Source organism: Labrus bergylta, chromosome 18 (genome assembly GCF_963930695.1).
Source record: "Labrus bergylta chromosome 18, fLabBer1.1, whole genome shotgun sequence".
Classification (NCBI taxonomy): domain Eukaryota; kingdom Metazoa; phylum Chordata; class Actinopteri; order Labriformes; family Labridae; genus Labrus; species Labrus bergylta.
Window position 1 is genome coordinate 16,178,017 of NC_089212.1, and position 20,231 is coordinate 16,198,247.

The 20,231-nt window shown below is 40.5% G+C and overlaps 4 protein-coding genes across 4 annotated transcripts; 3 read left to right on the top strand and 1 right to left on the bottom strand.

The window, feature by feature from the left end:
- Positions 1 to 54: 54 nt before the first annotated feature.
- On the bottom strand, positions 55 to 8,843 carry LOC109996161 (cocaine- and amphetamine-regulated transcript protein). Its single transcript, XM_065966444.1, has 4 exons — positions 8,522 to 8,843; positions 1,104 to 1,242; positions 821 to 901; positions 55 to 575 (listed from the first exon to the last, which is right to left on the bottom strand). The coding sequence occupies exons 2-4, from the start codon at positions 1,236 to 1,238 to the stop codon at positions 468 to 470; spliced, it is 324 nt and encodes a 107-aa protein (XP_065822516.1). The 5' UTR covers positions 1,239 to 1,242; positions 8,522 to 8,843; the 3' UTR covers positions 55 to 467.
- On the top strand, positions 2,640 to 7,492 carry yju2 (YJU2 splicing factor homolog). The gene is made up of 8 exons (XM_020650161.3): positions 2,640 to 2,797; positions 3,092 to 3,192; positions 5,396 to 5,540; positions 5,700 to 5,834; positions 5,928 to 6,109; positions 6,315 to 6,474; positions 6,778 to 6,949; positions 7,065 to 7,492. The coding sequence occupies exons 1-8, from the start codon at positions 2,774 to 2,776 to the stop codon at positions 7,184 to 7,186; spliced, it is 1,041 nt and encodes a 346-aa protein (XP_020505817.1). The 5' UTR covers positions 2,640 to 2,773; the 3' UTR covers positions 7,187 to 7,492.
- Positions 8,108 to 14,891, top strand: shda (Src homology 2 domain containing transforming protein D, a). Its single transcript, XM_020650224.3, has 8 exons — positions 8,108 to 8,489; positions 9,295 to 9,544; positions 9,764 to 9,865; positions 9,991 to 10,153; positions 11,137 to 11,388; positions 11,480 to 11,654; positions 12,756 to 12,875; positions 13,726 to 14,891. The coding sequence occupies exons 2-8, from the start codon at positions 9,299 to 9,301 to the stop codon at positions 13,910 to 13,912; spliced, it is 1,245 nt and encodes a 414-aa protein (XP_020505880.1). The 5' UTR covers positions 8,108 to 8,489; positions 9,295 to 9,298; the 3' UTR covers positions 13,913 to 14,891.
- A 130-nt stretch (positions 14,892 to 15,021) lies between these two features.
- On the top strand, positions 15,022 to 19,649 carry spmap2 (sperm microtubule associated protein 2). The gene is made up of 5 exons (XM_065966650.1): positions 15,022 to 17,007; positions 17,097 to 17,226; positions 18,229 to 18,645; positions 19,052 to 19,211; positions 19,294 to 19,649. Exons 1-5 carry the CDS (start codon positions 16,916 to 16,918, stop codon positions 19,542 to 19,544), a joined length of 1,050 nt encoding a protein of 349 aa, XP_065822722.1. The 5' UTR covers positions 15,022 to 16,915; the 3' UTR covers positions 19,545 to 19,649.
- Positions 19,650 to 20,231: the final 582 nt, after the last annotated feature.

The window sequence follows — 20,231 nt, forward strand, 5'->3', positions numbered from 1 at the left end:
GGGTATTTTTGTTTTAATGCAACTGCCCCTTTAAATGACACAAAGACGCTTAAATAAAGTTGAGCAAATTTATTGACCCCCCTCATCATACAAATGTCTTTAGAAACAAATTGTCCACAATTTTCCACAGAACAGGAACAAGTGCAGCAGATGAAATGAAAAAAAAGAGAACGAGGTCCTGACGAAAATTACATTCAAGCATTCAAACAAGATGCCATAACTCTTCACAAAATAACTTCACCTAAGATCTGTTACACGCATTAAAAAAATCAAAGTTGAGACGGATGTACACATGCCATGACATCAATTAAAAACTAACATTGTGACATTTGACGTCGAGTCCCAGGTTTATAACAGAAAAATCACATTTTATTCGTATCGTTCCGGGACTAACAACAGACTAGTCCCTTCAATCCCATCATTCCTCTGCTGTGTTTTCTTGCGCCCTTTGCCTTGGTCTTCTTCTTTCACAAACATTTGAGAACATAGAAATTACAGGCAGTACCCCGAGGACAGCTGCACAGCGTTCCAATACGCGCGCCTTTACGCACGGCACACGGCTCCCCAGCGTCACACTGCAATGATTGACAACAATTATATTCTTGCCAAAAAAAAAAAATCTTTAACCCTTTAAAACAATGAATTTTACACGTATGCCTCGAGAATTTTGAATTTCTGCACGCTCTAAGAAGACAAATAACCTCTTAAACCGCTTTTACCTCAGCTTATTTACACATAGTCCATCCGAAACACTATAAAACATAGGCCTACCAACTAAATTGGTGAGTTAGACCCAAGATTTCAAATGTGATGTACATACCGAAGGCAGCCAGCCAAGCTTTTTCTCTAAAGGCATCTCTTTGCTCCTCAGCTTCTCCAAAACTTCTTGCAAGGCGTCAATCTGCATTGAAAAGAGTTCAAATCAGATAAATTAGAATCATTAGAGCTTGACTTGACATTGGAAACACTCATTTCACTTAATTTCTAAGCTGAACATTTCAGCCCCTTACTTCCTGTGCGTAATCGTTTGTAATAGATCATATCGCAAGCTTCTCTCCAGAACATGTAAAATATTGTACAATTTCCTTCATAAATTCTCTCACCAGGTCTCTCTCCTGCTGAGTCTTCAGGGAGAAATCCAACGATCGAGTCTCCAGAGAGGAGTCCTCTGCACGAGCTAACCACAGAAAGGTGCAGCAGCAGGTGGCCGCGAGGAGGAGAGCACGAGCGCTGACCATGGTGCTGAAACACAAACAGGAGGCGTCTTTATCTTTAGGTGGAAGGGGGGGGGAGTCAGTCAAAACGCCCTGGACGTATGGAGGTCTCCGGTTCTAAGATGCCCCCCTCTTTATACGCTTTGCTGACATCAGCAAACCTCTGAAATATTGATGGAACATTGTGACACAGGTGACACTGATCAGCACCTTTGTATCTTTAGATAACCACAGGAAGGGACCTGACAGGGGGAAATCACGGAGGGGTTAAAGGTGGATTTACCTTCCATAAAACATATTTGATAAAGTAAACTGGTGCCTGATGGGGTTGAAAAGTCACTTTCGTCAATGATAGCATTTTATGCTGCATGTCTGACTTATTGATGAGTCGCTTTGATTTGATTCTGGCTCCCCACAGAATAGATCATCGCAAGAACAAATACAACGGACATGGCATTCAACTGTAATGATTTGTCTTACACATATATCTTTTATTTGTATTAACTGTTGTTGACAGATATTTTGTGAACACAAAACCGTGTCCCCTTCTTTATGTTGCCACGAATCTACTCTCCTCACTGTCATGTTCAATAAAAGTGAAATCAGACCTCAGGTTGACCCACATTAACACCAATCTGTAATCAGGACCCAATTTCCTTTTGTAGGAGTGACCTAAACCTGCCTGTGTGTGTGTGTGTGTGTGTGTGTGTGTGTGTGTGTGTGTGTGTGTGTGTGTGTGTGTGTGTGTAGGTGCACACACACTAAAGGATGAAGCAATACGTTCAATGTGAGAAAAGTTGCATAAAATGGACACATTTGTTTTTACTTCTATAGTTGTTATTGTAAAGCCAATATGAATAACATTGATTAAATACTATACTTTTATTTTCAAGGGAATTGTATCTTTATATTTAATTTGATGTGATTCAAAAAGATTTGGCTATTTGTTTAAAGATGAATGATTACTGTAAAGCAATATTACCTTTAGACTTAGACTTCCTTTATTGTCATTCAAACTTGTACTTTACAGAGCAGATATTCCGTTGCATTTGACTCGTTAGTGCAGGATAAAAACAGCAGCAAGTATTCACGCAGAAAAAACAAGGTGCAGATATAAATAGATATAAAAAGAAAAGCTATTAGTAAAATGACTACACAGATAAATATATTGCACGTTTGTGATGTATGTTAAATTGTATTTTACAGTCCTGTGTGGGGGGTTTGAGGGGGAATGGAGGGATTATTTTTAACCTTTTGAAAGAAAAATGAAAGATGATATATATCTTCAAAAATCTTTTTTTTTTATTTCCCTTTTCGTGTAGCTGACTCTACTCTGTTAATCTAATTTGCGTGGTTTTTATTCGACTGTACGTCCTCTTGCCGCAGGGGGGCGTCATCACTCTATGAAGCTCTGCGAGGCACGGGAAGTGATTACAATACACCCCCGGAAGTGCAATAAAGGCCTACAAGCAGCGACCTAAAAAGTGCATCGGTGCCAGCTCTAAATCTATTAATTCCGACGTTTCTCTCCTTACGCTTAGTTTCTAGCGAAAGCAACAATGTCTGAAAGAAAAGTGTTGAATGTGAGTATCTTTACGCCAACTACGAGCTTTGTCAGCAATATTAAAAAATGAGCGTTTGAAACCAAGGAGGTTAACATTACCTTCAAGCTAAGTGTTTTTAGCAACTATAACATTCATTTTGAGACTAATATTTTTAATTAAGTTTTCTGCGAATTCCCATTTAGGCATCCTAAAAGTGTCTTATTTATGTCTCCAGCTTTCAAACTTCTGTTCCCCTATTATTCTAGATGCTTTAATGACTTCATTACAAATGCAGGTTTTTCATTAACACATCTGTGTTTTGTCTCCAAACAGAAATACTACCCACCAGATTTCGATCCATCTAAAATCCCGAAGCTTAAACTCCCCAAAGATCGTCAGTATGTGGTCAGATTGATGGCTCCCTTCAATATGAGGTATGTCTGTTTCACCTGTGGGTCAAACCCACGCTCAGGTGCTCACTCTTTACCATCCACTTCCTCTTATATCCAGTTTGCATTTTCTTGAAAATGATCATTGGAACAAATTTTGCATGCAAAAAAACGTATTCTCTATAACAGGGGTGGGCAACTGGCGGTCCGGGGGCCACATGCGGCCCCAGTCAACCCTCAACGTGGCCCTCAGATCAACTTTTACATATCAATTAATTGGAAACATGAAGAAAACATGACAAAAATCTGCGCTGAAATCATGAAAACCAGAAGTATGTCCATAATAATATTTGATCACTGGCATATGTTGAGTTAAATTGGAGACAAAATTGACTGTAGTCGTTTTTGTGTACTACAATTTGCCCCCCTGGCAGTGAGAATTAAATGAATGTGGCCCTTGCTGTGACCAAAGTTGCTCGTCCCTGCTCTATAACCATATTTATAAAATACACTTTATCGATCCTGCGAGAGGGAATTTAATTTGACACTCTGTGAGACATGCTCCACACACATCATCATCATCATCATCATCATCAACCTTTATTTATGTTCTCGGAGAGGTCATTGAGGTCGACCCTCATTTACAATGATGCCGAGAAAACATACATAAATGATAAACAACGAGAAATGAGATAAAGCTACTACAGAAAATAAAGTCAATAAAAGAGCAATAAGGTCAATAAAATATATACACTAAAATAATTTAAAAGCTTGAAATTACTACAGTGATAAGTCAGTAATTAAAATCAAATGAAACAGTTACAGTCAGGTATTGGGCGGTTAAAAATAATATTTCTAAAGTGTCCATAAGGGATAAAAGTGCTCAAATTCAGGTCCTGTTGTAAAATATTCCAGAAGTTTGCAGCACTAACACTAAAAAGCAGTTTTCCCCAGGTCAGTCCTGGCATGAGGAACCTGGAGAACCAGCCTCTCTTTCTCTCGAGCGGCGGGTTATAAATGGACCAGGGTTCAGATGTAACAAGGAGGTGATATATGATGGAAGCGTTCCAGTGAGGGCTTTATAGATAAAAACATGCCAGTGGTTATTGCATCTCTCAGTGAGGGAGGGCCAACCAACTTTATTATGAAGAATGCAGTGGTGAGTCATGTAGCTATCACCGGTGATGAATCTAAGCGCAGAATGGTAAACAGCATCTAAGGGCTTTAGCGTAGCGGAAGAGGCATGCCTATAGACCACATAACCATAATCCAAAAATGAAAGAAAAACTGCTTCAATTATCCTTTTCCGACAGAACATAGGGAAATTTGATTTATTTCTATATAGGTAACCAACCTTTTGTCGTAGTTTGACAGTAAGATTATCAATGTGAAGTTTGAATGTTAGTCTGTCATCTATCCATATACCAAGATATTTATAGGCTTTAACTCTCTCGATAATGGATCCTAGCAAGGTGGTAATGTGAAGATTATTATCAGTTTCACATTTAGCCCTAGAAAACAACATACGTTTAGTTTTCTGAACATTTAAAACCAATTTAATGTCGTTAAGTGCAACTTGGAGAACATTAAAGGAATGTTGCAGGTTCTCCATGGAAAGCTGAGCAGAGTTAGCAATACAGAACAATATTGTATCATCTGCATATAAGTGAGCATGTGAATGGTCGCTAGATAATAATGGAATCATTTTATTAATAAAAATTGTAAAAAGGGCTGGGACACATGCACAAACCATAGACTGTGAGACACAGGCAGGATCCTATGGATGTGCATTTAATGGAGAGATGTCGGGGGGGCTGCCAACAGCTAGCGCTCCTGAGAGGGTGGGAGGTTAGTTGCTTTGCTTAAGAGCATCTTTACAGTGCTCAGGATGGAAACTGGCACCTCTCCAGCTACCAGACCAATTGCCGGACTTGGTCTGCACCAGCGATTTATGCTGGTGTTGACATGTCTTTGTTTTTGTTGCACTTCCATGCTGAGATATGTTGGCCTTCTTAAAACAAAGAAGTAACTATTGTCCTTTGATACATTTATAATGTATATTTATAATGTATTGTGTCCGTTTATAACTGACCTTTACTTTTTATTGTTTCATAAGAAGTCTAGAGTTCTTTAGATTTATGTTTTTACTAACAACTAGACCAGGGCTGCTTTTACGTGTCTGAATGGCTTTTATTCATGGGGCCTGTTGCTATAGAGTCCTCAGTTTTGACTCTCTGATTGTTTGCAGATGTAAAACATGTGGCGAGTACATCTACAAGGGGAAGAAGTTCAATGCCCGCAAAGAGACTGTTCAGAATGAGCTGTACATGGGACTCCCCATCTTCCGTTTCTACATCAAATGTACTCGGTGTCTGGCTGAAATCACATTCAAGGTGAGACGATTTGAAGCTCTGATTATCACAGGGACACATGTTTGAATGATAAATAACCTTTTTTTTTTTTTTTTACGACAGGATAATATAACAGTTAAATTTAAAAAAGTACATCCACAGCTCTTTGTCTTGGACTCATATCTCATGCTGTGACCACAGACTGACCCGGAGAACACAGACTACGCTATGGAGCATGGTGCAACAAGAAACTTCCAGGCAGAGAAACTCATTGAGGAGGAGGAGAAGAGAATCCAAGAGGAGAGGGAGGAAGAGGAACTCAACAACCCAATGAAGGTTGGTGTTGTTGTTTTTTTAACGTCATTTCATATTTAAGATTTACATTTCGAAGATGAAAAAATAGTCAATTTCTATGCATTCCTCCACCAGGTGCTGGAAAACCGCACAAAGGATTCCAAGATGGAGATGGAAGTTTTAGAGAACCTGCAGGAGCTGAAGGAGCTGAACCAGAGGCAGGCTCAGGTTGACTTTGAGGGAATGATTGGGCGGTACAGAGAGCTGGAGAAGAGAGAGAAGGAAAAGGAGAAAGAAGAGGATGAACGAGAGACAAAGTAAGTGGAGGATGTTCAAATAGAAGATCATTAGGTAAAATAAAGGAAGAGGTAAAGAGTATTTGCTAAAACCAATTAAAGACTAGATGACTAATGGTAAAGCTAAATAGAAAATGTAATTTCCGCCTGTTTGTTCTTTTATATTATTGTTGTGATCTCTGAGCAGCAGTCATTAAAATCCCCATCAAATCTAATTGTTTCACAGAGAGATGTTGGATCGTGCCCTTGTGAAAAGACTCAGAGACTCTGACTCTGACTCAGAGAAGGAGGAGAGCAGCAGCAGCAGCAGCAGCTCGCAGCCAAAGAAAGCCATTACAGACAAACCAACAGACGTCCTCACCACTGACATCCCCAGAGAGGCACAGGTACATGTGAACACAGTGCGATCGTTTCCATGATACTGAATGGGTTCAAATGACAGCCATCAAAAGGTATTTAAGCGTATTTTTGAGCTTTCTGTGAGAAGATCCAGAACAGACTCTATTTAAATCGTTAAAAGTTTGTTTGTTCATATTTGGTTATGTCCTATATTTTGTAAGGTGCAAAATGTGTCTTGGATGTAATTATTATTATTATAAAAATGTAATTAATAATTAATTTATTGATATCTAGTATCCTTAAAATGATGCAAATGATAAAAACTCAATCTCATGGTGTGTCTTCAACAGGGAACCTCATCTGGAGGAGTGAAGAGGGCTAAGGTGGAGAGCTGGGAGAGGAGTGTCGGGACGCTGGGCAAAGGAGGGGCACTAGGGTCACTTGTAGTGCGAAAGAAACCAGCAGCAGCCGTCAGTAAACCCAGTACGGTGGTGACTGCCTCCGCTTCCTCATCACAAACAGGTAATGCATACGACTTGGAGGAAAGCCTTCTAAGAGACACATTTGGATGGATCCATTCTCCACAGTTCACATCCTATATCAGACGTTTGCAATTATTGTGTGTTTTGTTTTGCAGATTCAAAGACATCTTCAGTTGAATCCAACAATGTCGCCAAGCCTGTTAACACTCTAAATGGCTCGTCATCTCTCAGCCTGCTGGGGGCGTATTCAGACAGCGACAGCAATGAGAGCGAATGAAAAGAAGATGTTTGAAGGGAATCTTAATTTGTGACTGACACAAATTTGTACAAAAGATGCAAAGAGGAATATTCTGATATGGACCTGTTTGCAATTCTGCACAGAAATGAAAAAAGGAAAAAAAAACAAAAAACAGTTTCTGTATTTCCTATGAAGACATGTCTTTACAGAATGATTAGTCAATATGATAATGAGCAGTCATTAGTAGGTTTTGTTGTCTGTCCTTGAAAGCCAGTGACTTTAACTATCCCTGATAAAATACCATTTGTTCATTTGATGTGTTTATTAAAAATCCTTTTAACTTCATGTCTCTCTCATTAGAAAAAATATTTCCCGAACTCCTGTATCTATGATCTATTATACAGGTGTTTCACTGAGTTCATGGTGCTGATTTAATTGATTCAGAATTAGTTTGGACTATAAATTTGAATGTGATTTAATACAGCTTGGGGTCAATGAGTAAATGTTACATACAGCGTTGTATTTACACAAAAGTTGCCAGATGAACTGGTGTTTGTATAATATTGGTATCAACATTTGATCTAGTTGTCAACTTTACATTATTTTCACTATAATGTTAGCCTTAACAGTTCATCCTTGACCTTGTGACCAGCGGATGACCAAAAAAAATAAATAAATAAAACAAATTCATATTTATTTGCATAAAAAACCAAAACTTGTTCTTGTCCGGCTCTGGTTGGCTCCCTTATTGAATAAGGCATAGTTTGTTAATTGTACACTAAAATTATGTTACAATAAAATAAAAAGCTATGTTTAACAGACACTTCTTTGATATTTTAGTTTAGTTTTAATTTAAACTAAAAACACCTATATTAATATCTTAACTCATATGAACTTTTTCCATAACAAGACACTGCTATTAGAAAATAATATTAATCAACAGGACTATTTTTGACAGTGTAGAAACAATGCCATTACTGAAAAATGACATTACATTACTGAAATTTGAATTCGTAAAACAAAGGATCGCATCTGTGAGCACAATATGAAGCTTTTCCGTCGACAGACTTAAAACAGCTCACTCTGTGACTCCCTCCCTTTAAGGCCGCCCGCCGCGCCAGTCGGTGTTGTGTCGGAGACGGTCTGTCTGACGGTCTGGACCAGTCCGGCTACCATTCGCTGCTTGACCTGCTTGGCTCAGTGGCTGGACTGATTTCACGGATAACAATGGTTTTTTATTTTTAGGGGCCTGATAATAACGGTGTAAACGAGTTGCTGGATGGCAGCCATAAAGACGTAACTGGGCCACCGGGAAGCCGTCAGCGCCAAGAAAGAAAGGAGGGTGAGTTAAAGAGAAGTAACGTTAGGACTTACCGTCTGTTTCACGACGAGCTAACGTAGCTAACTTAGCCAATGTTGACATAGCGGCTACCGTGATTTGCACAGCACGCCATGAATAAATCTTCAACGCTTAACTGTGTTTTAATGAGTTAACTGGATGCCGATAGCTGTTATAAAAATATAATAAAAGGCTTGTTTAGAATAACTGGTGGGTTGAAAAGCCATCTTAACCCCCCCCCCCCCCCCAATGCTAACTAACATCAACTATTGTTTATGGTTCCAGTGATTTTCTGACGTGACGTCGGAAGCGGGATAGTTCTGACTAAAATCCCATGCTAAGCTCCACTTAATACATTTTTACGTAGCAATACAGGAGGATTTTTGCAGGACCTGTTGACACAGTCTTCCTGACAGTGCAGTAAACTTCACAGGGAATTGACCACAAATTCATTTTTTTTGCTAAGGTTAAAAAGAGTCCACATGAGCTCAGACAGTTTAACCCTTTGACTGGTCACATTAATGTGTACCTGTGATTTCTCTGTGTAAAATTAGATAACAACGACAGCTCAACATTGTGTGAAATGTAGTCTCCAAGTTTGTGTCTTACAGCCCTGATAATACACTTTGAAAGTTTCTTCTTCATGTGTCTATACCTGCTTGTTTCCATCGGTGATGACGTGTAAACCATCAGTCTCGACAGGTTTCAAAGCAAACTTCATGTCGAATGAGTTGTGAAGCGAATATTTAAGATGAGATTTAATGATTCCCATGTACGTTTAACTGTTTTTCCTTGTCTTTTCCCCCAGATCCATGGCAAAGTGGCTTAAGGACTACCTGAACTTAGGCAGCAGGCGTGACCCTCCTCAGCCCCCGAGGCCAGACTACAGTGAGAGTGAGATTTTGAGGGCCTACAGGGCTCAGAAGGAGCTAGATTTCGAGGACCCGTACCAGCACTCTGATAAGGAGCATCAGAATGGTGGTTTCAGCCCCTGTAGTGCCACAGTGAGCCTTCCCTCTTTCCCTGCATTCAGCTCAGCGCTGCCTAATGGTGTGGAGGTATGATCGCCATGTTTTAGGTTCATGTATAGAAATGAAGTGTTTTTACATTGTTTACCAGTAATAGTTCCTCACTATACAAATGTAGCCTTTGATAATAAAGACTGGCATTTCTAGTAGACCCACCCCATCCCATACGCAATATATCCTTGTCCTCAAGTTTTGCTGTGACTTTAAAGATCGACATTGAAAGTTGTGCTTACATGTGATATTTTCCAGGTAAAAGTGGTGTCGCCCAAGCACAGACTAATCAAAGTGGACTCTCAGGAGTTTGGTCGTTGCAAAGTGCCGCTGAGTCCTGTGACTGTTCAAGAGGAACCTGTAAGAATTGATTTCATTTCTGCTCTGCTCCATTTTCCTTTGTTTTGTTTTCACCCACATTCGGTTTTGTATGCTCAAGTCTCTCATTTGTGAAATGCCCTTTATTTCGTCTCTCAATACCCTAGGTGGTCCCATCTGCTCCTGCAGCTTTGGACGCTGACACCGACTACTCTGATCCGTTTGATGTCCGTCCAGACCCTAGAGGCAGATCAAACTGGGACAACAAATCTGCACCAACAGACTGCTGCAGCTATATGGAACCATTCGAGGCCCAGCGGATCATCTCCGGTTTGTTATGAGATCACTCTCTCCCAGTAGTCAGATGGATTCTTCATAAATGGTGTTTGTATACACTAACATTTTGTGATCTTCCTCATTGCCCTTAGTAAGAGCTTCTTTGGCTTCTCAATTCCTCAGCAACATTAGCTGTGTTCACACTGCAAGCCCTAATGCTCAATTCTGATTTTTTTGTTCAGATCAGATTTCTTTGTTTGGCTGTTCACATCGCTTTTTAAATGTGGCCGGTATCAGACCCCTGTGGGATTCAGGTTGTAGATGCTTTGAATAATGACTTTTCTTCTCTGTGACTCAGAACATGTTGATCTGTGTTTGTTATTGCTGTAACTTGTTTATTGTGCTGCTGCCCCTCTTGACACCGAGGTTCTCCTTTTTTTTTTTCTTTTTTTTTTTTTTTTTTAAATAAAAGTAAAATTAAAAAAATACACACACCGGTATGACTTGTGCTGTTCACACTGTAATAAAATATTAGATCTGAGTCACACGGTAGCAAAAAAGATCAGAGTCAGGTCACTTTAGCCTCTAGTGTGAACGCAGCTGTAACTAAGTAATCATGTGAATGTGACTTTACTGTGATTTACTTTTTTGTTTTTCATAGATGAGTAGTTAAGTGACACAATGTCATCAAGCAGAATTCTTTTTGGAAATGAACCAAAAAACATTCACTTTCATCTCAAATAAAGCCTGGAAGGATGTGAGTCAGCATCAGCTGTCAAGCAGCCAGTCCTTGTGCAAAACACAGTTTCCCTTGGTGTGATTTGAGGCTGGAGAACTGACAGGATGTAAAAAGAATTTATTGTCAAGTCAGTCAGCCTGTTCAACAGATTAAAGTTCACCTGTCAATGCATCAGTGCTCTAAATGATTTTTTTTTTAGTCTTATTAACAGATCTTGATCAGCATTGTCACACTGTTTGCCTGTCTGTGACTTTTAAAAACCTGCCCTAAAGTGCTGCTTTCTGTGTTTACTTTGCAGAACTGCAGCACAGCGTGATGATTAACAGATCTGGGAGCGGCGATGGGGGTCAGTTATATGATAACCCGTACGAGGAGAGGATTCGTCACCATCACCGATCGGCTCCAGCAGGACAACAACACACTCAGAGGGTCGAGGGTGGACTGATGGACGGCAGGGAAAGCAGGCTGCCTCAGGATGATGAGAGACCGGCTGATGAATACGACCAGCCGTGGGAGTGGAAGAAGGACAACATCTCTAAAGCTTTAGCAGGTAAACATTCAATCCCTTTTTTGTACAGTTCCAAGTGTGTCTCGATTGTGATTCGTAAACTAACCTGTGATATCTTTCTGTCCGGCTGCAGTTCAGTTTGAAGGGGCAGAAAGGGAGCGATCGAGAGCTCAGACAGAACAGGCCAAGCTCACCAAGACGGGCACTACATCTTCCTCAAATGACTCGACGACATTGCGTCTGGTCGGTGACACTCCTCCTCTCCTGGGAGAGAGGGTGGATCCATTCATGCCACTTGAGAGACAAGTGTAAGTAGACACCTGCAATGTAAACACTGCTAACACTGCCAATGTTTTGGATGGTTGTCTTGTGATTGAATTGCAGCGACCGTCTGCAGGTTAAACTTCCACATTCCTGACTCCTGACTCTTATATCTCCAGATTTAAAAATGTTTTGCTCCTTTGTTGAATACCTCCCTTCAATGCAAATTTTCTTCATGCGTAAAAATGCAACTGGCATCTCTTCAAAGGCAACTATTCATCCAAGTCCAGTTGCCTTTGGATCAAGCTTTCGAATAAAGGAAGATAGTTGTCAGCATGATTTGAAGAATTTTTAGTGACACTGTGAACTGTACTGCATTCCCTTTTTTTCTGCAAAACCTTTGAGGTCACTTGTCAAGCAGACACAAGTAGAGGAGCATATCTCTGCTTGAAACATGTCAGCATATAACTATATTAGAATGAATACTTTGATTTTCCCTTGTTTTTACTGCGTAAAAAACATTTATCTCCTCCTCATTTTGACTTGAAATGTTGTTTTGCATATTGACAGTTGATCTCAGAAAGGATATTACTGTCATATGTTCTCCAAAACACAATGTCAGGTTGAATGTATCTTTTGGGAAAGCCGATATGAACTCAGTGCTTCACGTTGTTGTATTTCCTCTGTTTGTGTCTTGTTCTGTGTGTCTCCTGAGCCTAGTTAGTTGTTGTTACTAAGACTCCCTGAGATTTACTTTCAAAATCGGAGCTGAAAAAACTAGCAAGTAACATTCATCACCTTCATTCACTCTGTACATACAGTGTTAGTCACTGAGCTGTTTCCTTAAGTATAGAAGTTATTATTTAATCATCATCATCAAACACCGAAAACAACAATACAAATACGATGTCAGAAAATCAACTTTAAAAATCCAGATTGAAATTGATGATCGACTCCCTTCGACTCTTCGCAAACAAACGTCTTCAGCGAGGGTTGACAGAAGAGATGATTAATGTTTCATCATTGTATATCTTCGTTTCAAGAAAGGGTGATGAAAGACTCTGAGAAGGATTGAACGTTCTCTTATCCAACAGCATGGATTTGAGTCAAAGTGTTTCATGGTCATGTTTCCTGCTGCTCTTCTCCAGGTGGTACCATGGCACCCTGAGTCGCCCGGAGGCTGAGGCTCTGCTGACTCTGTGCAAAGAGAACTCTTACTTGGTGAGAAACAGCCAGAACGGCAAGACGGACTACTCGCTGTCACTCAGGTATACACCCCTGCTTACCAGTCACTGTGCAATTTGATGGTTTTTTTGTGATTTTTGGCGCATTTTGTCTTTTTATTGGATTGGACAGCTGGAAGAAAGACAGGAAATGTTGGGTGGAGAGATTGGTGGACGACATGCAGGAAAGGTCCAAGGTTTGACCCACGGCCACTGCGACAAGCACTCTGTACATAGGACATGCGACATAACCGCTAGGCTATTTGGCGCTCCGTGTTGCTGCTTTTAAACAGCGTTGTTTGGAAATACAAACAACTCCTCCAGAGACTCAATATGTTACACCGTTTCACTGTCTTAAGGGGGAATTGCACTGACTGTGTAGTTTTTTTTTCTTTACTTCAGTTGGATATTTGAACAGTTTGTTGGTGTCTTCTTCTCAGATTTGAACTTGAATTTTCACACGTTATCTCTTTTTCACACCCTGCCCCCCTGTTTCTCTAGAAGTGTGTTTTCCACCAGTATCAATAATCATCTTGAAAGCAGCTGGTCTTTTGCATGCTGAGAAATGTTCCTAACCTCACATCTGTACTCTTCTGAAGCAACAAACACTATGTTAAAAACATTGTGAGGATTTTCTTTGTCTTGTAGTAAAAGCTTGCTCTGACTTAGGGCTCTTCAAAGTTACTATCTGATGCAATTTACACGACTCCTTTGTATTGCCAGTGAGTGAGTGGACTGAAGATGAGATTTTCTCTTCAGCCCCCCCCCCCCCCCCCCCCCCCCCCCTACAGAACCAGTAGTGTGCAACAACACTACCATTGAACTTGTTTATTTCATGTCCCCAAACTGTCTGATTCTGAAGGACCGTTTAAGATGTCCTTTCTCTCTCTGACAGGAGCTGCAAGGGCTTCATGCATATGAAGTTTACTCAGTCTGCAGACGGGCGCTACGTGCTCGGAGAGAACAGTCCGCCCTTCTCCACCATCCCTGAGGTCATCCACTACTACACCACACACAAGCTGCCAATCAGAGGGGCCGAGCATATGTCCCTGCTGTATCCTGTCATAGTGCAGACCCTCTGACACGAAGACACTCGCATACTCCTTCTCCTGGTGCTACTGAGTACAGTATCCGCTCAATATTTACCTTTTTTCTGTCCCTTTCCTTTCCTTCATGCCTTTTCTCTGCAATTCTACCTGCACAGCTCATAGAGATTGGACTTTTCAGTGCCGTCTTCTTCCGTTTTCAAAACACCCCAGCGACTACCCTGGCAGCTTAAACAATGAAGCTCAGTGCCTCATAAATATTCACCTGTGAACCAGTATCATCACTGAAACCCCTCTGTATTACTCCTGGAAGTCAGCGATGATTGATAAAGATGTATAGCCGAGTATAAATAGGTCAAATTTCCAACGACATACTCGAGGTGTCTTGAGACGGTAGACTCTTCTAAGATTTTTGCATGGGAGATTTGTTTCTTTTACAGTATTGAAAAGAGAGACTGTACTGCCAGGTCAATTTTAGGGTGTAGGGATATTTCATTTTGGTTTGTGCCAATAAACTTAGGAACTTTTATCACTTTTTTTTTTTTTTAAGTGACCCCAAAAAAATAAAATGTGCTTATTTGCCGTTGGGATTTGAATTAGACATAGGAAGTAGGAAATGCAGTTTTAAAAAAGTGCTGTTACTGCAAACAAAAGTTTTACTGTCCCTTAAGTGTTAGTTACACTGTCAACCAAACACTACATATTTATCCCTGGACTTGTGTGCTTCAGAGGCCTGTGAATGTTCCACTGTGCTGTAGCTGCGTGCCCTGCATTGTTCTCTCTTCAGATCACAGTAAGTTTGAACGACATAGCGACAGTACATCAGACACACACGGCTTGTCGGCTTCACACAGGCTCCTGCAATACTAGAGTAGAGAGTAATAACTGAAGTATTCTCTTGAAAGCTCGTGGCTTTGTGATCATGATTATTAAAGAAGCTTTGGTAGATAATTTACTGTTATTTACTGTTTTATAAGATTTTATGTGTGTGTTGAAAATAAAGGTGTTGTCTGTTTTTAAATGGTCTGTGTGTTTATCTCTGCTTCCTCGATCAGTCTCCTTTTGGAAAATACAAAGGTGTTCACTCTGCTCATGTTTTTGCTGAATCTAAGCTGTTAATTCAACAAGTGCATCGATAAGTTTCCAGAAAACGGTACAAAACAGACTTTACCTGACAGAATAATATGTAATATAATATATTTTAACTATTGTTTGATATGACTTAACTGGACCGAGCTGACTGCAGCATGTAAAAAAACAGAAAACATTTTGGGCCATCTTGACACTGCCTGAATAGACAATCTTCAGTATGTTATCCCCCCCCCCCCCCTCCCCACTGTCATCTGATCCCCTAACAACCAGCAGGTGTAGGTGTCACTGTTAGAGAGCTGCAGCAACCACAGGTATGTTACAGGACATTAACATTACTGCTTTTTTTAGAGTAATTAAGTAAGAAATGTATTTCATAATTTGAAGAATATTCATAGCTGCCACAATTATGTGATGTATATGGGAGCATGAGTGTAACTTGCATGTAAAAGACTGAACTAGAATATCCTCCAGTGGTAAAGAACATTGTTTGACCTGTTGAGTAGAATTAGACTAAAGCAGAACATTTTAGTCAGTGTAGCAAATCAAGGCTGAAATATAGTGACAGAATCAATCTACTGTTCTTAAGATGTTCTTAATACACTTTATTTTTATGGGTGTTTATGATGTGTTTATAGTTTTAGGTCGGCATCGGGAGCCCTCGCCTGTTTTTTTTTTTTTAACAGAATAAGGGGTCGTGTGTGTGCTTGTGTGTTTAATATGCTCTCTGGTGAAGGCTTTGGAGAAATAATGAAAATAATTATACATTATTATATTACATTCAGTGGTAAAACCGTGCGCTAAAGTGCCCTCCTGGTTGGCAAAACACACTAAACTGCCCTCTTGGGTGGCAAAAACGGGTGCTAAAGTGCCCTCCTGGTTTACTTAAAACTTGAGGTCAAAAACGTATGACATGACTTGAAACTTGAGGTCAAAGATTTGAGACTTGACTTGGTTTAAACCTCAAAGACTTGAGACTTGATTCATCCCTGCCACCTGCAGCAATGGAGCAGCACTTGTGATCATAGTTTCATCATAGTTTGTTTCTTTTGAGGTGTCAAATAAATATTTTAAATGTGTATTGTTCCCTGTGTGTATTTATCACAGAGCCTTCTTGGGTGAAGAAAACACACTAAAGTCCAGAAGACTATTAGGACCAAGAAATTCTATGAAACGTTACTGTTGCAATGACTTTTATGTTGGGCCCTTTTTTGATCTATATTGAGCCTGAACTATATCTCACAGAACCAGTTTGGATTATCTGGTGCTAAAATGGTGTTAAAATGCACGAGAATACAGGAAATGGCATCGACTTAATTGAAAATGTTCTGGGGGAGCAGCCCCAGACCCCATAGGGATTTATTTCCTTCATACATCCATGTTATGTACAACGCGCTGTATGTGCCCTTTTTTTTTTTCTTTTCGCCCCTGTCCTTCAAAAAGTCTGTGCATTATAATAATAAATGAATGAATAAGTAATGTTCCACAACATCATCATTCGCATCATCGTTATTATCGCCACCATCGTCATCACCAGCAACAACACATTTGCGGTTTTATTATAATGCCAATGAAGACAGGGGATGTTCCACAAACCCTCCCATAGAAAAACCTTAATTCAGAGCCTCTCAGAGAGCTGGGGCTCTAATTGACTATGCACGCATATGAAGTAGTAGAGGTCCCAACGCTTCACATATTTTAAAAAAGTGCTCAAGCATTGTGACAATATCCCATCCCATGTGCAGATAAGCACAAATAACAGCTGCGCCCTCTGTTGCACTAACAACACATGTCTCTGCGAGCAAGGAGGGTTCGACAGAGCTCGCCATTTTTAAGTTAATATGAATTACTTTTCAAAGTTGGGAAACTTTCAATTAGTTGAGGTGACATAAACGTATAATATTGAGTTAACGCAACATTTCCATAGGCTTGATGTAAAACTAACTTAAAATGTTATGTTATTATGACTTTTTGTCTTTACAGTGTACAAGGATGAAGAAGCTGGCTCAACCCAAACCCAACCAGCTGAGATATCCAGACCGGTACGCCCGTCTAAACATCTGCCTCACTCCCCCATCTCTCTGAATGTGTTTTTTTTTTTGTTCTCTAAGGACCCCTTCTTTGTTCACAGTCGTTCTGTTTACTGGCTGGATCATCTGCCACCAGACAAAACTGGGTCCATCACCAAAACCGGTACCCTGCACTTCTTCTGTCTGTTCACAAACCTGTCCTATAGGGTCCTCACTTTTTTTTTTTTTTTTGTCATGAAATGAATAATTGTCTTCCTGCAGAATTAACCCCTCGCTGGTCGGATCTGTGTAGAAGTAAAACGTTCCGCACGCCAGTCTCGTAAATATAACAAGATCTTCTGTCACTGACGCGATGTGGCGCGTGTGGTTTTGTTTTGGGTGTCTCTGATTCTTTGCCTGTTCTCTGAGTCTGTTTTCTATTTCTTAAATTCCTGGCTTAGATGACGTAATCCTCAAATGATAAATGATAAATTACTTTATTAGTTACAGAGAGATCCAGAGGACATTGTTTGGGACAAGGCCATAGTAGAGGCAGGCCCTGATATTGTCAGTTACTCTGGAGATGGAAGCCATGTCAGATTTTTGTTTGTTTATATAAATGTATTCTTGTAGTCCAAGCATACCTCATTTCCCATCATGCTTTGTGTTGGACTGAATGCCTGGTTTATTGTTCCTGTTTTACACATGTATTTGTTACAAATAGTTTGTGTTGTTTACATCAGTTTTTATTTATTTTCTGTAATGCACTTTTGTATAGTTTACCTTTAATTCTGACCAGAGCTGAGGAGACTGTTACATTTCATGATGGCAGTGTAAGGTACTTCTGTCAGATATTGAATTTCAGACATTTCCAGGTCTTATTCGTTTTCCATCCCTGACAAAGTCTGATATTTTTAAAGTTATAGTTTAAAGATGTCAATAATTGAAGCAAAGATGTGTTGTTGGATATCTGAACACTATGCTACTGAGCCAACAAATTAAAGAGTTGTTCCTGTTTTGTTTGTTCTCCCACCTGTTCTACCCACACAAGTGATGAACGTCACACTCCTGCCAGCGGTTTCAAGCTATCACTAATCTACAGGTGGTACAAAGAAACATAGAATTAATAAGCAAAACCAGGAAAGACACCCACTGCATGCTAGCAACAATAGTTTACCCAAATCAGCTCTGCAAATGATTCTTGAGAAATGGGATACGTTTAGCTTGCTTATTGGCTCCCAGGTTGTTGACTGAATAGCCCCAAAGGGAACTTTTCATATCCTTCTAAAATCATCTCCTGGGCTCTTTTTTATATTCTCCTTCTATGTCTCTAGCTCTTACCTCATTTCCTGCCCTATTCCTTCCTTCATTGTCATTTTTTTATTTCTTCTATTTCCTCTGGTGTATATTTACTTTTTCTCCCCTCTGCCTCAGTCACCCCTTTCTCTCTTTTATCTCTTCTCTCATTCATGCTCTCACCTGCCCCCCCCCCCCCCCGTCTTCTTCCCTACCTTCTCTTCTCATGTTTTTTTCTCTCTCCAAAGACTTTCTCCTACGTGGGAGGTAAGTGAATGGGCTCTCCAGGCTGTTGCATCTGATCGGTTGTGTAGTCTGGCTCATCCTCGGGCACCTGCAGCTGGCTGGCAGCTGGACCGCCCACTGCTGGCCCCTGTGAGTAACTCACACCACTTCTTGAGAAACTGCTGTGTTTCTGTGTAGGTAGCAGATCATGAGGTAGCTGGCAGCCTTGGGGTGTCTTCTTTTAACTGTAAAGCCATGTTAACAGATACGGAAATGTTATCAGGTTTGACAAATAGGTTGACATAGGTCGCTTACCCACAATTCAAGGCGGGATATTTTTATGTGTGTTTCGCCTGCAAAGTGTAACGGAGGAAGGCGAAATGGTGGGGCAGGTCGTTATGCCACTGATTCGCCATTGATGGCAATAATCATCTTTGAGGCCCTTTAGCAAACCACCAAGATGGCAGCTTCTTATTTATTACTTCTTGAGATATAGTGCTCCCTCTGGAGTGCTTGTGTTTAATAAACTTGTCCTTGACTTGAAATGTGTTTGCAGTTGAACAGAGCAACTCGGACAGCAGTTGCCACATCGAGGATTTGCCAGCTCGCCCAACCAAGAAGAAGGCTTGCTCTGGAGGGCTCTGGCCACAAATCTAAACCTGAACCCAACTCTCATGTGCCCTACAGAGCATCAGCACACATAGAGCTACTTGCTAGTAAGTCCGTCTTTCCATTATGCAATGTTTCCTGATTAAAAGTTTTATTTTTTATCTGACAGGATTACTTTTGTCTTTGCAGCCCCTAAACATGACCACCCCAAGTTCAGAGGAGAGCGCCCGGTGTGCTGGCTCGTCTCCAGAGCAGCCAGAAGCCATGTAGCGGACCAGAGACTTCTCGAGCTCTCCAGTCCTAAAGAGAGGAAGGCTCTCTTTGAGGGCTATGACCCGTACAGAGTTAGCCGGGCAGCCCGCTCGGCCAGCCCCTCCCCTCGAATTCAACAGCTCTCTCTTCCTCTGCCTCGCAAATGTAGCTCCAGGCAGGAGGGATGAAGTCAGATCTCGTTATTAATATATTCATTTCATTTGAAGCTATGACGCCTATTAATAGCTTTGTTACATGAGCCTGAATTTGCATTAAACAGTACACCAGTGTTAGTATGTTGTGTTGTTTTCTTTCTTTTTTCTTAACCTGGATTCAGCTCTCAACATTCACATGGTAGCCATTCTTCTCTGATGTTGCCATCAGGACGGGAAGCTCAAACGCTGCAAAGTTTACAGGCTCTGCTTCGTGCTATAAATCATATAAAAGTAGTCAAATCTAGAAAACGTTAGCTTTTTTTTGCCTTCGTGGTTGATTCATATCTAAAAAGACAATGTATAGAGTAAATCTGGAGACACAGCATTCCATATTTCAAGCTTCAACAGAAGATGCGATAGCTTTTGAAGTACCATTGTGAAACAGGAAAAAAACTGCTACTGTTAGCATTCAACCACTTGCTATCCTAAACTATGGTTAGCTTGGGGTTTGTATTATGACATGATGTAAATGGTAAATTGATTTGAGCTGGAATAGCGCTTTATAGTCTTCTGACTACTCAAAGCACTTCTACACCGCAGTTCACTCCTACCCATTCACACACTGATGGCAGAGGCTGCTATGTAAAGCGCTAAGACTTTTAGCAGCATTTGAGCTTTCCACCCTGAAGGAGCCATCTGTGGAAATTAGATGCTCTGTGA

Bases quoted from the DNA above. Each gene is read 5' to 3' on its own strand.
- yju2 (XM_020650161.3), top strand. From the start codon at position 2,774: ATGTCTGAAAGAAAAGTGTTGAAT. The intron at 5,835-5,927 runs GTTGGTGTTGTT...TTCCTCCACCAG, and splicing joins AACTCAACAACCCAATGAAG to GTGCTGGAAAACCGCACAAA. The intron at 6,950-7,064 runs GTAATGCATACG...TTTGTTTTGCAG, and splicing joins CGCTTCCTCATCACAAACAG to ATTCAAAGACATCTTCAGTT.
- shda (XM_020650224.3), top strand. From the start codon at position 9,299: ATGGCAAAGTGGCTTAAGGACTACCTGAACTTAGGCAGCAGGCGTGAC. The intron at 10,154-11,136 runs GTTTGTTATGAG...TTTACTTTGCAG, and splicing joins GGCCCAGCGGATCATCTCCG to AACTGCAGCACAGCGTGATG. The intron at 11,389-11,479 runs GTAAACATTCAA...GTCCGGCTGCAG, and splicing joins CATCTCTAAAGCTTTAGCAG to TTCAGTTTGAAGGGGCAGAA.
- spmap2 (XM_065966650.1), top strand. From the start codon at position 16,916: ATGTTATGTTATTATGACTTTTTGTCTTTACAGTGTACAAGGATGAAG. The intron at 18,646-19,051 runs GTGAGTAACTCA...ATGTGTTTGCAG, and splicing joins ACCGCCCACTGCTGGCCCCT to TTGAACAGAGCAACTCGGAC. The intron at 19,212-19,293 runs GTAAGTCCGTCT...TTGTCTTTGCAG, and splicing joins ACACATAGAGCTACTTGCTA to CCCCTAAACATGACCACCCC.
- LOC109996161 (XM_065966444.1), bottom strand. From the start codon at position 1,238: ATGGTCAGCGCTCGTGCTCTCCTCCTCGCGGCCACCTGCTGCTGCACC. The intron at 902-1,103 runs GTGAGAGAATTT...TTTTCAATGCAG, and splicing joins CTCAGCAGGAGAGAGACCTG to ATTGACGCCTTGCAAGAAGT. The intron at 576-820 runs GTATGTACATCA...CAATCATTGCAG, and splicing joins AGCTTGGCTGGCTGCCTTCG to TGTGACGCTGGGGAGCCGTG.